The sequence below is a fragment of the Ixodes scapularis genome, unplaced genomic scaffold (assembly GCF_016920785.2).
Source record: "Ixodes scapularis isolate PalLabHiFi unplaced genomic scaffold, ASM1692078v2 PGA_scaffold9__187_contigs__length_104089568, whole genome shotgun sequence".
NCBI lineage: Eukaryota > Metazoa > Arthropoda > Arachnida > Ixodida > Ixodidae > Ixodes > Ixodes scapularis.
The window spans coordinates 2,727,077-2,748,362 of record NW_024609884.1 but is presented as its reverse complement, the minus strand read 5'-3'; the positions used below and the strand labels follow the sequence as shown (position 1 = coordinate 2,748,362).

The 21,286-nt window shown below is 44.2% G+C and overlaps 1 protein-coding gene across 1 annotated transcript in view; it reads right to left on the bottom strand.

Annotated features, from left to right (window-relative positions):
• The window catches only part of LOC8041402 (anillin), a 68,949-nt gene that overhangs the window by 7,237 nt on the left and 40,426 nt on the right, over positions 1 to 21,286 (bottom strand). The window contains exons 13-16 of the mRNA XM_029995431.3: positions 15,577 to 15,630; positions 13,503 to 13,551; positions 11,142 to 11,248; positions 3,562 to 3,648 (exon numbers count right to left, since the gene is read on the bottom strand). Coding sequence (XP_029851291.3) covers positions 3,562 to 3,648; positions 11,142 to 11,248; positions 13,503 to 13,551; positions 15,577 to 15,630 — 297 coding nt within the window. The remainder of the gene's footprint in view (positions 1 to 3,561; positions 3,649 to 11,141; positions 11,249 to 13,502; positions 13,552 to 15,576; positions 15,631 to 21,286) is intronic.

Genomic DNA, 21,286 nt, shown 5'->3' with positions numbered 1-21,286 from the left:
ATGTGTCTATCAATAAAAATATGTCTTCCAAGTTTCATAAACCTACCAAAGTCAAGACTTTAGTCCTATAAACTGCAAAAACAACCACCTACAAACATTATGAAGACCTCCACTCGTGCTTGAAAAGTGACACTGCTCTTTAGCGGCATTGGAACCTCGCTGCTCTTTCGACAGACAGCTGCATGGGAACTACCTGGACTTATTTATTGAAATCTAAACACACAATTTGTTTTTCTCGTCGCAGTTTAAAAAAAAAAACTTAGAGATTAATCTACAATCAAGAGCAAAGAACAGGGGCTCGGAAATTATGCTGCCTCATTTCCGAGCATATTGTGCTAACTGAGGCACTCCCCGTGGCAGCCGCTGCTCCTAGCACTCCGGTGCAAAGCGGGGAAGCTTGGCGTGCGTGCGCTGGTGAGAGGCGGCACGGAGGAATGCAGCAGGCATCATAGTCGAGCGAACTCGCGAGGTGTACAAGGCCCTGGTTCTGTCTTATCACAGTAGCCGCCACCCTACCATTTTGCAGTGGTTCCTCGCGACTTTTAGCTTGACAGTGCCGACATCGTCTGAAAATTTAGACCATGTCCGTGATCGACCCGCCGACGCATCATCAGGCTGTAGCACGGTTGACGAGCAAGCTCGATACTTTGCTTCACCTTAATTCAAAGCTCACCTGATGGTATGAGTCAATGAGACCGACCAAACGTCATCAAAGTGCGACAACATGGCATTTGTCAATCTTCCTGTACGTGTTCCTTCGTCGTCTAAACCAGTCGAGTGCAGCAAATGTTTCGTGACCTGCGCTTTTAGTATCTGTGTTTGTATGTGTTGAAAGCTTAGTCTGTAATCTGACTGTAGAGACGCTGTGAAATACATATTTGTTCTTCCCCCTTACTTCCCCAAGGGTCGACCAACGATGAAATATTTTAATTTCTTGCTCCAGCCCACCTGAGCGCGAGTGTGGTGCAATCCTTGTCAAAAATGGCGCAAGACGTGGCAGAGCTTCGTTCGTGGCGCAAACGGCGCCACTTTAGACGGTCCTGTTGCAATGATCTGAAAAAAGCCACGGTCATCGTAATTGCGCGTATCCCCACTTGGAGATCCTTTCCCAGTTATTTTTTTCTTTTGATACCCTCGGGGCCCGGAGGCATTACAGAGGAGTGGTTGCAACAGATAAAATGGTTGTCAACCTTCTTCAAGTGTGTGGCTTCAGAGATGGTATAGCCATGGAGGCAGGGAGCTGGTTTCAGTAATTTGCTCTTTGTGGAATCAAAAAGTCGAAATACCGTATTTGCTCGAGTAATAGTATTTACTTGCATAATGAACACACTTTTTTTTCCCGAAAAATTGACATGTTTGGGGGGTAAAATGTTTGCATTTACACGCTTTGTGCAGATGCCATATTAGGTGCCAATATGACACGGCAAGGTACTGTGGCACCAGGGCTTAAAGTCTGGGGGACCTCAGGGGGTCTCGGACCCCCCACTGACTTTAAAGGATGGTCTGAGCCCCTCCTTCACAACCCCAGCATTAGTGAAAGCAAAATCATATCTTCCAATAAAATAGCTTGTTTTCAGGGATGTGACAGTTGGGGATTAGCAATTTGGGGGTTGCAGGTGCAGCGTGGGTAAAGTTAGCAGTGGGGTTTATTTTATGTGCATCTAGTACATCTCGTTTTTCACGTGTTTTCTGTCTGCTCGTTTTGTCCAAGAACGTGGATAGGGGCCGTGAAAAAGAAAAACGAGCCACCGTCGAACCACTATTGCTCACATGGGAAGCACTTTGGGTTAAATTCAGGGATACTTGTGGTCGTCAGATTTATTTGTGTTGTTGCAACATGAATGTGGGAAAACTGCCAAGTTGTACCGACCACCTGCAGACTACATTCAGTGCATCTTCAAGTTCAAACGGCTACCTGATCGTTCGAACTGTCATCTGCTCTTTCAAACGTTTCTGCTTGTTGTCGTCTGCTCGTTCAAACGACAGAGGCCTGTAGACCAATCGTTGACCTGGTAATTACGATAACAAGTGCAGGGCTTAAAACACTTTAAGAGTTTTGAGGGTTGGTTGAGGGTTGGTTGAGGGTAAGTAGGCTCGGTGTAAACAGTAGATGCACGAAGATGTTGATCATTGTTACCAGTGGCCATCACCAACTTATTATGCCTGATTCACTTGGTCCGATTCTGCTTGCGATTTTCAATATCGACGTCGACCATCTCAGCTACGGTTCACGCTTTTGCAGCCCGAGCGACGCCATGACTGAAAATAGAGAGCAGAATCTCATCATGCAAATCAGGCTTTAGCGTCCACGTGGAATAAATCGTCGCATGACACATTATTCACGCAAAGTTTTGCGGTACAACGCATTAATTTTGCTGAGGCCACTAAAGTAGTCAAACATTGCCAGGAAGACGTAGAATCAACAATTCCAACACGACAGAGAGCACAGGGACTCGCACCGATGCTGGCAACATCACATTTCAATGGTTTGTTTATGAGTGACGGCAGGGTTCTCCCCAGAAATTTTTCAACGGTGGACATAACCGAGATGTGAGCGGCGAGAAGGGGTTTGCAACGCGGCACTATCTGGCTTGCCGACAGAATGCACTTTGTGTAGGCTCTCTAATATCGCGGCCCTGCGAGTGGCGCCAAGCCGCAGGGCCGCGTGGCGCCACTCCCAATTGCCCTGGGAAAAAAAGAAAAAAAAAAAGATGGGGAAGGAAAGGCGGGGAGCGAGCGAAGAGTCGATGATAAAGCAAGCCACGGCGCGAGCAAGCATTGAGCAGAGAAAGAAAAGTCGTCTAGGCTTTCTGCTCTCTGCGACTCACCGCCTGCGGAGAGAACTGCTGCACGGTGCATGTTCGTTACCTCCGTTTATTTTGTGTTGCTCCTCGGCCGAGCACCCCCCCCCCCCCCCCACACCATCACTACCGGCGGCGCTCTGTGGCTCCGCTCTCCTTGTTTGAAAGAGTGGCGGCAGTGGGCAATGCGATAAGACGCGATAAGAAGGTGGTTCACAGGCTTGCTGAGTACGACAGTCTGCAGCCATGTGCGCTGGCAAAATCGCATCGTCATCCTGTGGCATAATTGAGCGGTAAGTGGTCAGTGGGAGCGGTGGGCGGGAAAGTGACTGCCGCCCACTGCGGGGAGAGCCCTGGGCGACAGCGATCCTCTTGCCCACACTACATTGTGCACATGCGGTGCTGGTGGCGTCCACTAGGGGCGCTCCGGTTTATTTGTAAACATGAGTTTGTCTATATAAAGATTGAGAGAAAATGACGATATAGCTGAGTTTCAGACGTCTTCTCCTGTGCCTTTTTTTCTTCGACTTTAAAATTTCCTATTTTTTTCCCTCACCACAGTATCGGGGTTTAAACACCATGAATGCTGACATACTTCGTGCCATGTTTTTCGATTGGGGGGGTATTGCTAAAAAGTTGGGCAGAAACATTTGTGATAAAGGGATAAAGCGAGCGATCGGCCAGCAGCAGTAGTAGCACCCCCCCCCCCCCCCCCCCCCCCCCCCCCCCTTTGAGAGAGATGCTCCCCAGTGCCACTCACCAGAAATCCCCGGACTTGCGGATGCTGCTGGGGCCTGAGCTTGAGCTGTGCCAGCAGGGTGCCCTCCAGAGGAGAGTGGGCGGGGACCTGCGTGCATGCCAGAGACAGGGAATAAAAATCAAGGTGATTTATATCACCATCTCTACTCTATACCGGGGCACCGAGGTGTACCCCATCGTCTTCAATCAATGGTCCTCGATCAAAACGCGAACCAAGAAAATGGACGGTGTGCCGGGGTGCAATCCCATCGGGCATTCCGGCCAGGAGAGGGAATCGAGGAGATGGCGGGAATAGCAGACGCACAGCCGATCGAGATAGCGACTTTGCGAAAACGACGCCTCGCAGCGGCATTCTATGAATTCCCCAGCTCTTCCGACAGCGAAGACGACGAGCTTCTTGCCATCGTTGCGATTACCGGCAATTGCTGCGGTGGCAAGGAGCGCCCGAAAGTTAAGAACTTCGTGGAAAGCGTTGCGAGGCGTTTCAATGATACCGAGGCAACCGAGGTACGGCTATTATCTGGTGGTTCTTTTTTTGAACCAACAATGATGGGCAAAATATACCTGTGGAACTGTTACCCGCTTCGTGACCCCATCGACAATCATGTCCACAATGTTCGTTCGTGTGGGACCGCTAAATCCGCGAGTAAAAAGCCGGGAGAAATTGACAGCAGATGGCCGCTGTGTGTGGACATACGCAAGAAAAACAAATAACGCGCGAGGTGATGCATCGTGGTGCTCGCCGCGGTGCACAGGCATGGCGCAGTTTGCCCCCTATGTTGCACCGACTTCGCACTGCATGACCGGGGAGCGCTGCGCACTGTCCTGGTTTCAGGGCAATCAGTTGTGTGCAGTGCAGGCGAAGGCGACGCCAGGCGAGGGGAGAAAGGGCAAGCACTAGGAAGGCTGGAAAGGAGGAAAGAAACTTCTCCTCTTTAGAGTTCCTAGTGCTCTCCCTTTCTCCCCTCACCTTCCATTGCCCTCCTCTCCCTTCCCGCCTTCCTAGTGCCCGCCCTTTCTCTCTTCGGCTGGCACTACCTTCGCCTGCATTGCACACAACTAGTGACTCGGAGTACAAATTGCACCGACTTGGCTATGATGATTGAAATCAAACATCCACAAACAATACTGAAAATATTTTTTATTTATTGTTTGTCTATCAGTTTTTGCATTCCATTGGCATTTACTTTGTATGTAAAGCTAGCAGAGAATGGTCAAGCATGAAAGATTTATACTATATCAGGCAGTCCTTAAAGAACCATATCTAAAGATAAAAAAAGTCACTCTTTTCTAGCTGAAGTGACTTAAATCGTACAAGTTTGATTAAAATGAAATATACCTGATTTAAATAAAATAAACCCAATTCATTCAATTTTTAAACAAAATCATGATTTTTTTTTTTTTTTTTTACTTTGGCCAGAGACTTTTAAGGCCACATACTCCAAGGAGGTTTCCGAGCAGCAGGGTAGGAAATAAATCACGATTTCTTCTTTTTAAATCAAATAAACCAGTTTTATTCGCGTGCTTTACTGTCAAGCTTAATAAGAGACAAATTTCTTTCTTTTCACGGGAATTATTTCCTCTATTTCTAATCTCGCTCTTTCGTTTCATTTAAATAACTGTTGCTAGAAAAAAGTGGTTCTTTATTACTAGACATATTTTTAAACATGGGAAATTGGTCGATCAATCCATACAATCACTGAAAACAATGGGAAAGAAGAACTTACTGTAAATTTAAAGTATGGTTTAATTAACGGCTCTTTATTGATGTAAACCCCGTCATACTAAAACAAATGCAGCTTGATCTCTTCTAGTGCTAAAGAGGCTTCATTTGCTCTTTTTTTTTTTCTTTTTTCGTGTTTTGATTTTTTTTTAGAGTTTATTATTTTGCTCGCTTCCGTTTCCTCCTTTCACTCTGCGATTTTCTTGCCTTAGGACATTAGACAAGTGCCAAACTCAGATTTTCCCAGAAGAGCACCGCTTTTAAAGCATGGAACACATGAGCGGTGACACTGGGCTAGGTGCACCACAGATGTACCACGCGGCATTATCTGTATCGACCAGATCCGAGCGCCGCGCAGAACTGACGCAGGGACGCACCGGGTGCTACGATACTGCCGCACCCGTTTTCACTGCTCCTTTTCATCCTGCTATAAATATTTACGATTGATTGCATCGATGGAGGTTTTATGGAGCAAAAGCATCTAGCTGCGCCAGAGACAGACTAAGAAAAGGTTTCAAAGAGCAAAGAGCTTTAGTAGCTTTCTATAGTACCAGTTGGAATATAAAATCATAGTCGGTGTAAAAGACCAATAACTCTTACCAACCAAAAAAACAGAGTTATGCGAGATAAGTGGCTCGTCAGAGAGTGGGATTGTAAGGTGTAACGGTATATGTTCATATATTTGAGAAAAATGTTCACGTTGTGCAGAGCCATACGCATTCAAGCAATATGTGTTCAACAGTCAATGGTTTCCTGCGCAGAAGATGGCTGTGAGGGTGGTACATATGACCTATCCTCAATCGGCACAAGATCTCATAGAATCGTTCACGGTGCCTTCTCCCACTTACTGAGCAATGGCTTTACTGTATGGTGCTTTATTTATATTTTCACCCCGCTCTTGCTGCCAGTTTTGGGTGACACAACATTTTACGAGTTTATGGTAATCCTTATATGGGATAGTATGCCAGTCCACTTCTCTCTCGCCAGCAGAACTTGCTGCGAAGTCTGCTTAATTTGCAGACCTCGCAAGATTAATTTTTTTCTGCAACTCTATGATTATCGGGTTTTTAGAAGCTCTGAGCTTGTAGAGAACTAAGTCCATGTATATAAAAGAGATCATGCGGTTTGTTTTCGCAATATGGTCAATAGAAACACGTAGACCACATAGTTCTGCCATTAAAATGGTGGCTGCAGATGCAATTCATTGGGTACAGCAAACAGAGGGTCCAACCATGCCACATCCAACTAATGTATCAGACTTGGTGCCATCTGCGTAGTGTAAGCTGTGCACAGAACATCTACTGTGAAGTTAAAAAAATGCTTCTCTCATGCACTCTGGAGAAGTGTCTTTCTTATTGTATTTGGTTAGTGAGTTGTAATCCCATGGGGCTACTGTTTGTGGGATAGGAGGTATTGGCATTCTAGTGCTCAGTCAAATAGAATCTGCTGTGCATGTGTTTCCCATACTGAACGGAGGTATAACAGTGGGCTTGCTTATTAAGCTGTGTTTGTATTTTGTTTCTACTACAGCACCTTGGGCAGGGTGTAGAGGCACTGAACGAATCCAAGACAGACCTTTGTCTCTCCAGCGACCATTTATTTGATTCTGCAGAGGCTGGCAATGTGCAAAAGGCACCAGTAGATCAACTCTTGGGGATGGACAGGATCAAGCATTTTTAGAGCTGAAGGCCTCGCCGATCCATATATCATGCTGCCATGATCCATATATAATGCTGCCATAATCTAAAAACGAGCAAATCACTGATCTATACATCCGTAGAAGCCAGAACCGGTCAAAGCCCCAAGATGTGCGAGAAAGCACTTTAAGAATGCGTAGTGCCTTTTGGCAATTATACTTAATATGAGAAAGGAAAGACAATTGGTGGTCGAAAATAAGCCCTAAGAATTTGTGTTCTGGTTTCGTTAGAATTTGGGTGGAGCGAATAGCGACTGAGGGGTCAGCTAAGGGTCCCTGCAGGCGAGAGAAGCAAACACAAACACTCTTTCCAGGAGAAAATTTTAACCCCTTTTGATCTGCTTACGTTAGTAAATTGGTTACAGTTAGTTGAATCCTATGTTCAAACACAGCAAGGTAGCAAGATGAGACCAATATTTGGAGGTCATCAACATAAAGAGAGTACTAGACAGACGATGGAATGACCCGGGATATAGAGTTCATTTTTACTATAAAAAGGGCGACACTCAAGACGCTTCCTCGAGGGACTCCGTTTTCTTGGCAGAACTCTTGAGAGTAGGCTGTGCCCAATTTGACTTGGGAAGTATCCATAGCCAGATAGCTCTGAATTAGCGCTAACATCATGCCTCGAATATCAAAACTATACAAATCCTGAAGGTTACCATGCCACCATACAGTGTTACAAGCTTTTTTCCAAATCGAACAAGACAGACAAGCAATACTGCCTATCTACAAAGGCCTCGCAAATAGTAGCCTCCAAACAAATCAGGCAGTCTAATGTAGATCGAGATCGCCGAAAATCACGTTGGTATTTATCGAGGATGTTTTCTTTTTCCAACAAATACACAAGTCTCTCGTTAACAATCCTTTCTAATGTTTTACTGAGACAACTGGTTAGCGCAATTGGGCAGTAACTGGATGCACATGATGCATCTTTTCCTGCCTTTGGCAAAGGAATGATGGTTGCCACTCTCCATGATGATGGGTATGTCCTCTCCTGCCAGATGCGATGGAACAGATACAGGACTAAATCGAGTGTCGAGTGGTGAAGATGGGTAGGCATATGGTAGTGGATTCTGCCTGGTCCAGCAGCCGTAGGTTTTACTTCGTGTAGCAGCCATTTCAGCTCATTCAGATTAAGGGGAGAGTTGTAAGCTTCCCGGGTACCACTGGATGTTTGGACAGATTGGCACTCTGCTTGAGCCTTGCGTTTCAAAAAAGCCGCTGAAGAATGCTGGGAACTCTATACGCGCTGAAAGTGTTCCCCGAGGAGATCTGCCTGCAATTCGAGGCTCTCGGGGCACAGTCCGGTTTCAGAAAGAAGCGGCACTGAAAAAAAGTGGTAGTGCCCATTGACACTATGAATTCAGTGATGCGATTGACCCATTTTGTAGCACCTTTTGGAGCCGCCACAATTCAATTATGAAGCAGCAAAAAGTACTTTTTCGAGCACAAGCACACATTTTATATTTATCCATACTTACTGTGAATATTATATATTAAGATTTGTGAGTTGGTTTATCCAACTAAAAGACATGCATGCTTTGCCTTCACAATTCTGTGCAACGGCAGGTTTGATTTCCTTGTTTAGTTGCACTTAGAAGCACTAGGCATGGCAACAAGATGCTGATTGATGAAAGACAGTATGAACTGCTGTGAATGGTCATTTTAAGTATGAAATGAAACATAAACCAAATAGTATATTCCACTAAAATAATGTCAGAATAATGTTGAGGTCGCAAATTGATGTTTCATTGAAGTACTAAAGGTTGTAATAAAACAAAAATTCTGAAATCAGATGAAAAACAAATACTTCTGTCATTAAATTATAAACATTAATGACATTTTGTATGTAGAACCTCATAATAATAGAGATCAGCATGCGAACGATAAGTATGCCTTCTTGAAAACAATCCAGCCAAAGTTGTTCAGGTCACTCCCAAGCTCCCTTCTACTGCTTTACCTAATTTAGTTTGTTTAATCTATACTCACTGAAACTTGAATGGATAAAACATATATAAAGGTGATAACTAAACAACAAAGTTCAAATAAAAAGAAACCTACAGAGCAGTTCCTGCAAATGTTCTTGTGAGTACCCTCACTAAATTATGAATCTGAAAAAGATATCGCTAGAACACAGCAGTCTATCATAAATAATAGCCACAGTATAATTCACTCTTTAATTCAAACTCTCCTAATTCAAACTTGCGGATAATTCAAACTAACCTGCTGGTCCCATCCTATGCGTCTCTATGGAAAAAAAACTCCCGTTGATTCAAACTTTGCTTTATTCAAAGAAATTTTCGGTCCCCCTAGAGTTTGAATTAATGAGATTCGACTGTACTCACGAAGTTCCTTTTTTTTTTAATATACTGGACGCTTGCGTGCTTAACGTCCCGCTCTGGGGGAAGGTTTCCCTTTAGCACTTGGATGCACTGCGGCGAAGCAAAATGAGCAAAGTTGCGATGCTTACTTTGCGGTTACCGCTTCACTGCAGTACACAAGAGCACGGTAAGAAGCGCACTTAACGAAGCTAACTTACACGCCAGAGAAAACTAAGAACATGAGAAATATTGAGGAAATTTCAAGTACTGTCAGTGTTTGACACTGATAGAGAGATCAAATAGGATAGCATGCTATTTGTGGCTAAAATTAAAATCTCTGAAAATTCGCACAAGCATACCATAACGATCTGGACGTGTAGCAGGGCCAGAGCCATTATATTTTCCGTATTTAGAAATCAAACTTTGGTGCAATGTTGGAGCAAGTTCATCACATTTGGGCTAAATGTAGCAGGATAAGCCCTTTAGCACAGTTTGGCCCAAATGGCACAGCAATCACATCACTGTGAGCCCACTTCTTTGCTGGTGGCAGTATTGTTAATAGAAGAAGCACATCCTTGAAAACTCTGGTGTTTTGTGTGGCGGCGGATATACCTTGCGCAAGCCTTCGTGATCTTGAAGCTGATTAGGTTGGTCACTGTCGGATAGCACCTAAAAATGCCCCATGCTCAGTTCTGGTTTTTTCTTGATTCTTCACAGTCGGCCTTCCACCATGGTTTTTTAGGAGGAGAGGGTAGGTGAGGTGACGTCATGGGAATAGATACCATTGCAGCATGAAGTATGCGACTGCTAAGCAGATTGGTAACTTGGTCAGTTCGTTAAATGATGTGCAATCAAACTCCTGTCTGACCGATTGATAGCCATCTGTTCTCTCTACGTTCCCTTAAGCTATCCTTTAACCCATGAAAAGCTCCAATCTCTTAATGATCAACTTCCCCCACCACCCCTTGTCTTTGGCGATTTCAATGCCCATAACCCTATGGGGGGCGGTGGAAGACGTGACACATGTGGCTTAATGATAGAACGGTCTTCCACAGCTCTATGCTTCCTGAACAAAATGGAGCCAACATATTTCAGTGCCTCAACTCGATCCTTTACATCCATTGATTTCTCGCTTAGCGAACCAACATTGTTTCCTTTCCTCTCCTGGGCTGTCGACCCCAATCCCTACGAGAGTGATCTTATTCCAATAATTTTAAACCGAGAAAATCCGCCTGGCTGGATTCTCTTTAAAAGCCTCAATACGTCGCTACAATCCAAGTATTTCCTCCACTTTTCCCACGCTTGTAGGAAAAATGCGGAACATGCAATCTACTCTTACAGCAGTGCAAATCCAGAAACTGCTAAAAACCATCCAATGCATTCTCAAAAAAGGCTAGGAGGAGCAGAATTGCCTCTAGAGGATCATAGGTTCTCGCCCAAAAGACGAGCCAAAAGAGTGGCGGGAACACACAGTCACAAGACACACAGTAACCCACTGGGAGCACCCTCTGAGCAGCGGAGGGAGTACGGTAACGCGACTCGTTTCTTTACAGCCCATACATGGAAGGTTTTCCACAAGTGGCAACAAGTGAACTCAAAAAAGTCCCAAGTATGCCGCGTCACCATCCTGGTGGTTGGGCGTTCAAATACTGGTGTAAAGCACGAGCCAACGCGAGTGTGGCTGTCCACATGGTGTCCCAACTCCAGGCTGCGGGGCAACTGCCACATCCAGCACCATTGCTGAAACACTGCCAGGGCCGCGACCAACAGCGCGACACTTGTACGAGGCGGTGTAGACAGACACGAAACGCAGGTACCATAGCGGGAGAAAGCCTCACCTTGTCCAAGTGGAAGGTGGAGCGGCTCCAGTTGGCCAGCGTCAGGTGCACCACTCCAACCAGGCCAAAACTGGGACGAAGGGGCCCACAGTCGGCCGCCTGGCTCCCTGCAAGGATCCCTCCTTCACAGCTGCACTGGCTTCCCACAGTTCTCTTTAGATATCAAAGAAAATTCATCTAATGTAATTTACTAGACCCGTTTGCTCGCGTTATACCTAGGGTTCCATGTTTTCAGATAAATCCGAACAACACCCATCGGTAAAGTTTGGACGTCAATTGAAATTTATTCAATAAACTACAAATTTCAATGTCCCAGTAAAAAAAAAAAAAAAAAGAAAAAAAAAAGACGGTATTTTAGAGTTAAGTTTGGTCGGTGCACCGGGTAAATGGTCCCGAGAAAATGGCAGCCCAGTTTCTTTTCCAATCTCAGATTATCGTCAGAATGGGGTCTTACCGAGGGGAGCTGCCAAAAAGAATGCACTTGTACAAAACTACATTTTTCGGTTGGATTTGGCGTCAACGTCAAACCCAGCTCCAGAAGTTTGTTTTTATACAAGTGTGTTCTTTTGAATGTAGCACACATTTGCACCAGTTATTAATTTTTATTTCTGAAAAATAAAAAACACTAAACTTAGTCAGAATTTCGGAGAATTGGGAATCTAACAAAAATAAACTCCGATAAACTCAAAATTTTGGAAAAAAAATAAACTACAAAAACACTCTCTGGATTCAATAAAAATGAATTCAGAAAAAACTGAATCAGCATTATATAAAAACGCTTTAGAAAGTTGTTATTCCTGGGGCCTTCGAAGTGTGTGGGGCACCCTGAAGGCTTCCCAGCCCGGTTGCTGAACTACAGGGCACAGGAGGGGAACTTTTGTCGACCACAAGTTGCATCAACAGGCAATTAAGAATGTTATTGTTTCCACCTTGTCAGACAATTTTTTCTCACTAAAACAGGGACCACCTCATCGGTTCCTGTTGCCACGGCAATCGTCATTTTGGTCCTATCAAATCTTTAAAAAGGTTGTTTTTAACCAATCATTCCAAGGTTGCTACAGAGCTTTGACCGGAAGCGTTCCTCATCAACATTGTCTTTGGCAATGCACATGCAATCAGCTTATCATTCCCACTTATCTCCACAAAACCTCTTACAGTCAAACCCGTTTATAACGAACAGCAGGAAATGCTACGATCAGTTCGATATAGCCAAGGGTAGTTCGATATAGCAAAAACCATTTACAACGAACTTCCACGCTGCGTTTGTTGTAAAACAAGAGCTTCTCTTTCTTTCTCATCTCTTCGCTTTCACCTTAAAACAACGAGCTGTAATTTTTTTTTTTTTGTGTATCTGCACAGATTTTGTTTTTTAGCTTATCTCCTTTTCTGAATCGCTTCTCTTCGTAATGAACCGCTTTGGGATGAAAAGTTGTTTTTGTGCATGCACAGTGTTTTTTTAGTTTTCTCCCCCTTTCTGAACCGGATGCCTTCGCTCAATTTTGTTTGCGGCTTGAACTTTTGGTAATTTCTTTCCTACTTTTTTTTTTTTTTCGGGGGGGGGGGGGGGGGGGGTGACAGTCTAGAAGACAATTGTTTGCGCGTTTTTGGAAGCCTTCTCGGGGTTAAAAAGTTCGATATAGCCAATGTGTTCTTCGTTATAAAAAGTACTTTTTACATGCATTTTTATTGAAATTTTCTGCGAGTACGATATTGACAATAATTCCCTTTACGTTTCACTGTACACTGAAATTGTTTTTCTTGTGTATTTCAAGACAGGAAGATTAGTTTTCAATCCTGCCAAGTGTTGGTAGTGTAAAAGACAGTCACGAGATGGCGCCACGTATTCGGCGCTAAGGTCGCGCAGTCATTGTTTAAATTTTTTTTTTTGCCCCTTTTTTGTATCTCCAAATAAACAAGATGGCAGCTTGACAGCTGTTTGTCGTTTCTTGGCTCATGCCAATCCACTCAATCCGCATCCCCAGAAATTGATCACCCTGCATACTCAACAAAAACCAACACCAAGCACTGACGCAACATGTGGTGGCGGTGCGAAGATCCCGCTCGTCTAGCCGGTGTGCAGATCACAAAATCTCGATGTACAAGAAATAACCTTTGCGAAGCAATCTGTCACCGGAAATTTGGACTGACACGCCAAGAATGGAGAGACCAAGGAGAAACTGGCCACTCCATGGACCAAAACGCCGACCGTAAGGGGAGCTTGGAACTACTTTCCCAGTGATCCAATGGCTTTAGTCTCAACAGCACGCCAACCATGCAAAGGCCAGCACTTTGTTCCACTCGGTGTCCTCAAGCATCTAGCACACACGCTTCAGCAGGCCAGGGATGGGAGTGCACACTCACCAGTCTTGCCACTTGTCTTGTCCCCCCGGGGGGTCAGCTTCAGTTTGGCCTGGGGAAGAATCCTCCCATGAGGCTCACGCTCCCGCTCAGACTGCGTTTTTGACCCATGCCCCCCACCCCTTAGGGATTCTGGGGATACCGACAATGTTTTGGTGGCATGCTCTTAGGCTGCGGTCACGCTGCTTATACTCCTTTTCAAGAAACGCTTGGGGGGGAAAAGAGAACCTTTCACTGAGCCCACTCACTGGGTTTGAGGCTAGTCTCTCACCAGCGTCCCTGCTAACCTTAACCGAGTGGGCTGTTCATTTTGATAGGCGCAATATCAGACACTGCTAGTGGCTAAATTCTCTCAGTTTCCCACTGTATTTTGCAATTCACGGTGTATGTATTTTTCCCAACAAATGTGATTGGAATATTTATTTTACTATGAGTTTTGACGACACCACTGACTCAGCCGTGTAAATCGACAAAGCGCCCAGCTGTCAAAAATAATTTACAGCAGAAGATAGCCAAAAGCCGTGCATATTTCACGCGCACAAATAATGTGTTTATCTATGTGCACGACGGGACTCGGACATGAAATTTAGCGAGTGCTAAAAGTCAAACAATGTATTGCACGTACCACACGGTGCAGCATTATCTAAAAAGGATTTATATTTGGAAAACATTTCAAATAATGCAGCACTAGAGAGTCAACGACAGTCACATGCTGACAATCGGACGGAATCCAAGAGGACCTCGTTTTGGGGCACGTTTTGGGGAGAGCTTCCTTTTTTCACACCAGCACCGAGGCAAAAAAACGGATGCAATCTGATCACCGCAGCCCGAACAGCTATTTTTGCCGATGACTGAGAAAGGCTCTACGCAGATTATCTCAGAGAGTGGGGAGAACAGTTGCCTCTGTTTGCAAAATCGTGTCGAGGGCCGTTGGACATTCTTCCCTTCCTTCGTTTCCCGTGAATGTCGAGCAGAAACGCTTGAACGGCAGGCACTTACCAGCGCTATTTGTCACAATGGAAGATAACAAAAAAAAGGTATGAAGCATGCATAAAACAAAAAAAGTGGGAACTTCCAAGAGAGGTCGGAAAAATTTGAAAGCAAAAGCGCAAAACATAGGTGGAGAATCGCGCAGGTTTCAACAGTCCAAAAGAGTGGCAGAAAATTTGTAGCTGACAGGGGAGTGGCACCAGGTGCATCATTATCAGCAACATGGCGGCGACCAGCGTATTTTGGAAAGGTGCATACGTCATTCAAAAGACAGTCTCCAGCCACTGGCTCAGGTGCGTTTCTCCCTTGTACGACGGTCCTGGTCACATAAACAGCCTGCCAACATGTGCCGAGCAATTCACTTAGAACGATACCCCATACAACCATCAGTTTCTAGTCCAGATACAACGATAATAGGTCATAATGATGCAAATTTTGGGTTTTTCTTGTTATTGTTAGAAGTGGATTGCACTGTATATAGGTAGGGAACAGTCATGCTTCCAAGAAGCTCGAGGCATGTCCGCAGACACTTGTGCCTGCAGCGAGTGCCCTTTGTATGATGAATGAACAGTGGGACTGCAGCTTTACGCTTCCTTCTCACGCCACCACTAGGATTGTCAAATGTCAACAATGAGCTCCATGGCATTTGTAACAAGCACGGCAGAAGCTTGAAGCCGTCGTGTTGATAAAACCCTGTCAGACGCTCCTCTTATTTCCGCAATAAAAGTAGAATAGCATGACCAAAGGACTCTGATCCTACTGAAAATTTGTAGTGCCCGCTGGGCCACTTGTTGCTTGCCACAACCATGCTTTTGCCCCATAATGCCAGGCTTGCTCCTCTCCGAAAGCAAAATTGGGTAACCCTCCCTCCCTCCCCTCTCCCCCCCTCCCTTCCCCCTTCCCCCCCCAAAATAAAATAGTGCTTGTACCCCCTTGAAAAAAGTTCTGTGGACGCCCAAGCTTTTGCCAAAAAAAGTGCACTATTTCTGTGAGCAAATTTCCTTGCCAAGTATGCGAGCCACTGTAAATGCTGCGGCATAAAAAGGCCGAGCGTCCCAACGAGTGTACACGACTAGGGGTTTGTTACCTTGGTGCCAATCCGGTACTTGCGGTCGTGAGGCAGTGTCTCCTTCTTGGTTTGCTGCACAAGACAACAAAGCCACGGCCTCTTTTAAAATTCCACGGGTTATACGCTCACACAAGCTTGCAGACATGGCTGCGGTCCATTTCCTACATATTTGAGAGATTAAGTCGAGCGTTTTTAGAGCAGAAAAAAAAAAAAACACTTTTGGAGCACAACCATAGTGTTTCTTCATTCTACTACAATCACTTCTAGCAAAAAAAAGATTGTGATTAAAAAAAAAATCAGATTAATTTGATTTAAATCACTAGCTTGAAAAAAGTTTATCTGTAGCACTATAGAAGTGTTATTAAACATGGCAGGTCAATCGATCAATCCAAACAATCACAGAAGGCAATGTGAAGAAAGAATTACTGTAAATTTAAAGTACAGTCTAATTAACCATTTTTTACTGCTGCAAACCCTGCCGTACCAGAACAAATGTAGCTTAATTTCTTATTTGCGAAAAAGCTTAATTTGCCTATTTTTTTCGTGATCTCATTTGCTAGCACTATGAGGTTATTTTCCTCATGACGACAATTGTCCCTGGAGAAGGGATTATTACCATCATTCTTGTACAGCTTGCTTGCACCTTTGCATTAATTGCATGTTTCTTCATTTCACTTTCCGATTTTCTTGCCACAGGACATAACCGACAAACTCGCAACTTGCCCAGAATAGCACCGCTTTTTACTCATTTCCACCCTGCTATAAATATTTCTTGCTCAATGTTTATTTGATTTAAATATCAAACAAATGGACATTGAGAGCACCAGATAATAGGCAAACAGTAAATAAACAAATATTTTTGCAAATATTTGTGTGAGAAAGGTTTGATTTTAAATCATGATTTAAATCCATGTTTATTCTCCACCCCGCTTTTTAGCATTCATTGCAAAGCACATTAAAAGTGCATAGCCAACTCAGTTACACGCATCAATGGCATCTCGCATGCAGAGCAGGGACTCTCAAAGCTTTCTCTGTCTCTCGACTGGAAGCCCGTCCCAGCGTCCTAATTAATGCAATAATGCAGTGCACAAATCTAGAGACCTAGCGCACAGCAACGAACCAGGATTATCTACTGGGGCTCAGATCTTCTCAAATAGCGCTCAAACTGGAAAAACATTTTACTTGCAAGCAGGGACGGTTGACTGAGCTCGGGGAAGCCTCAAGGGTACCATGGGCAACCTCTGGCTTTCTGGGAACATTGATGATAATGCAAACTCAGCATGTCTCCCCATTAACCCATTGGCCCTTTGGGACGAGCCGTCCACACGGAGCCGTCCCCAAACCTTTCAGGGTGGCCCTTTCCCCGGTTCACGCACTCGACCGTTTTGGATGACTCAGGCTCGCGCGTAACTTCACTCATTTTTTTTAAACAGTTTGCTCCTATTTTATTTGCCACCAGAAATTTTATTTTGAAGGCAACAAAATTGATTTTAAAGACAACAATTAAACAGTTGAGGGTCCGAAATACCCAAAAATCAAAAAAAGGGGGTTATATACCTTACAGAATCCAGATGAATGCATTAATGTTATTCGCAGCATCCCGTGACAAATTTAATTTTGTTTTAATTTCATTGGCTGCGTTCGCAAACAATTCCATTTAAAGACTACCTAAATATAAAAATTTAATATAGAGCACAGTCACACATCGGCGAAACTGCCGTGATCATAATGTGCTCTTATTGTTCAGGTTGGTTATTGAAAATCTTGTTTCCGTTCTAAAAATCTTTGTCTTGTTGTCCTGCCGTGCCTACAAACGGTTTTCCAGTGCATTTGTGATAGTGGAAGTGTCTTCAAATTGCTCCTGAGGCTATCTGAGGGCGTCGAGGTTAATCCCAGGCCTACTACCGAAGAAATGTTTGGCCAAATTAAAGAAATGATTAGATCCCAGAGGGCAGTTATCAACACCGTTGTAGACAGGCAACAAGATATCCTCAAAACAGTGCAAGAGTTTTAAAGAAAAAAAAAAGTTTGCTGATGAGTCTTTCCAACAATTCCACACTCGGCTTTGTGCAATCGAAAGAAAGCTGTCTGACGTTGGTGACACTGGCAAATCAATCAAAGCACTACAGAGCAAAGTCAGCAATCTCCAATCTCAAATTAACTTTCCAGCAGTGAAATATGATGACATTGATAATCGCTCTCATAAAAACAATCTCATAATCAGGGGCATAAAAGAAGATGAGCACGAAACGGAACAGATCCTGTTAGATAAGATAAAAGTAGGAATTTTCGAGGCCATATTGGGTGTAAGAGATACCCAAATAAAGAAATAAAAAAACACTGGGAAACCAACAACCTAACAGGGATCGTCCGGTAATATTAAAGTTCACAGACACAAGGGAAAAGTAGCAGGGATGAAAAATTGCACTTAGAAGAATGAATAGTTGGGCGAGTTGGTGGGAATTCACCGTAGGAAACAGCGCAAAAAACAGACGAGGATGAAGAAGAAAAACATGGGACAAGTCCCGTGTGTTTCTTCTTTGTCGTCGTCTGTTTTTTGCACTGTTTCCTCAATGAAAAATTGCCATTAACTAAAAGGGAATAGGGTAAGTGTTTCTAACAACTTCTTGAAAAGACTACTTGATATTCGTACGAAGCTCTGGAATAGCACAGCGGATGAAAGGAGCAAGGAGTCAAAGTTAAACTAATCTACGACAAAATTAAGGTAAACAGAACAATTTATGGTTTGGATGTCTACACTGACAGTAGATACATTTGCCAATGCTGTTAATTCTGTATTTCGAATTTATGTTGTACCACTCCTGCTAAAGCCTTGAAAAAGGTGAGCAGTATGAATAAACAAATGTCCTTGCATAACTTTTGAATTAAAAAGAAACCGTGACAAAAGATGCATGCAACTTGTCAGAATGTCATACTGTCTTATAGACTAACCATAGTTTTTTTCTGCAAGGTAATTATAACATAAACACTCACTTAGTTTCTTTGTTTTCTTTTTAATTTTTGACACATAGTGCATTATTTCACCTTAGAGAGTTTTATCCTTGGCATGCATGAGGCTGCTCTGCAGGGAAGCGACATAAGCAATGTCTACTCCGCAGGCATAGCTTCTCTGCAGTGCAACACTGCACAGTAAGAAGCACGCTCAAAGGAGCTACTTAAAATGCCCCAACGGACCACAAACAAAAATAAATACTATCACGAAACCTTCGAGTACCAAGTCAACTTCGATATGAAAATTGAATCAAATTACACATTATTCTAAGCGATACCTGAAAGTTGAGAGAATTGACGCAAGTTGACCAGAAGAATCCCACAATGCAGAGACACCTGAATTATTAGTTTCTGTAATCATAAAGTGAAATTAACTTTTGGTGCAATATATGGCAGCAGATTCCTCACAGTTTGATGAAATGTAGCAGGATGTAGCAGGGTAAGCACTCTGACACAGATATCACATCACTGCCCAGCAAGTGAAGGAAGCATGGCAGGTTTCTCTGACCTTCCAGAAATTGTAGGTTGTTCAAAAGCTAAACGTGCAGTTCAAAAGCTAAACGTCAACCGCAGTGGTTTATTTGACTACTCGTCCATATTTTCTAGCATTTTTTTTGCGAATCCCAATTGTCAAATCATGTAAGTGTGCAGCCACGAGTCTCAACAGCAGAGCTATGACGTGGCATGAAATCTGTTTGCAAAGGCCTAACAATCTGTACTAGCAACAACACGAGAATCATATGGAACTTGAAAATCTGTGTTTGTGTATCTCCTAAACCTGGGAGAAAGCACCAAGGATTTACTAACCTTGCCCAACAGTGATGGCACATTTTGACAATCAAGCAGCCACACACGTGCGACAAGGGCTTACAAGGTTTGGTAAAGTGATTCTTTTGCCACATTGCACCCCTCCCATTGTTGGATGTCTGCATTTTCACAAATTGCATCATTTTTTTTTTTCTCCAGCTCAAAAGTTTGTGGCAGCTAGCAATATCTGGAGACGGCAAATGCGCAAAGCCCCCTCCACAGGGCGGCAAGGCACTGCTGCGAACTAAAGGTGGAGAAGAGTGCACCTTGGCCACCTTGGCTTCTAAGCCGTGCGGTGCAAAAATTCTAAGCTATGCTACGCCAATGCGGACTGCAACAAACTAGCGATTCCTCGTCAAAAACAAACTCTAAAAATTCACAATTTCATTTTCCGGCACGCGGAGCCATGGCAACAACTGCGGGGCCATCATGCGCAGAATCTAAAGAGTGGACGGTACATGCCAAACGACCACAACATGTTGGAGAAAGTAAAAAAAATGTGCGAATGATCACGCGATGTGATGTGAATGGGCTGGTGCGACGTTTCAGCAATATTGCATCGTGCTTGAGCAGAAATTCTGGCGATGGTCGCACGGAGTCTCGCCTAAACCACAATCGTGATCCCACAGAACAGCTAGCACCAAACACGTCCTTGCGGATGCTCCGCACAAATTGCTCGGTCGTGTCGGCGTGCCCATTCTTCACTTGGCAACATTCTCTTCTACGTACTCCGTTGGTTTTCGGAAAAACACTCGCTCAGTGCAAGGCCAATACAACCGACGCTCTAAAATGACCCGAGGTTGTCCCCGGAGAACACGAGGCGGTCGAGAGATTCCCTTTTCAGGGGCATAAAGCAGTGGTCTCTAACTCATGATTAAAAATTAAAACAGCGCAAGGACACGGACAAGAACAAGAAGGTGGACGGACAAGGCGCTGACTTACAACTAAAGTTTATTCGTGCTAACATGAAGTATAAATACTGTCCGTCCGTCTACCTTCTTGTTCTTGTCCCTATCCTTGCGCCGTTTTAATTTTTAATCATGAAATACCAGCTAGCCCAAACTTCTATGTTAGTTTCTAACTCGCAAAGGACAAGAAATATAAGCAAACAGCAGTGGTGTTTCACGTTGCAAAGCAGCAGGCTGCCCTAGTGACACCCCAGAGGTTTTCTAGACAAGGAACCTTGTGCTGTCTGCTTTTTGTAAGCCAACCGTTTGGCCATCTTTAGCTTATGTACTACTTTGGGCCCACGCCTCATGTTATAAGATTTAGAACGCTGCCACACCACAGTACTGACAGTTTTCAATAAAACGCGAGCAAGCACACCATCCTTGCCCTGCCACAAAATTCACTAGCCTCAACACGCACATAAAAATTTCTCTTCATATGGCTGCTTTTGCTTTCCAGACAATTTTTATAGCAGAATTATAAGAAAATGTTTTTCATTTTAAAGGTATTGTCTGGCAGCTACGAGCCCGAGCTCACAGCTTTATTTTTGGCAGTTTCTGCCGCTGAGCGAGCATTTGTGCAATCGGGGTGACTCCTTGTGCAAAGAGCTCACGCTTGTATCCTAATGGTGATACTGCCATTCCGGTTGATTTAGATGAGAAAAGAATGAGAAGCCAATATTTAGACAAAGCGATACTCCGTCCAAAAAATAAGCAGAATAGTGCCAAATGCATGAACACGTTAACGAGCAAAGTTCTCTTTTGAGCAGAAATAAACTGACGATATAAAACTGTCACTCATGGCGCATGTGGCACTCGAGGCATGGAAACGGGGGCTCGCAGCCACGGGATGCTTGCGGGCCGCTTCCCAGAGCGTCGCGGGCCGCGTATTCGAGACCCCCGTAGCAAAGAGTCGAGTAGCTAGGAGAACCTTGGCAAACCCTCGCCATAGCTGCAGTAGG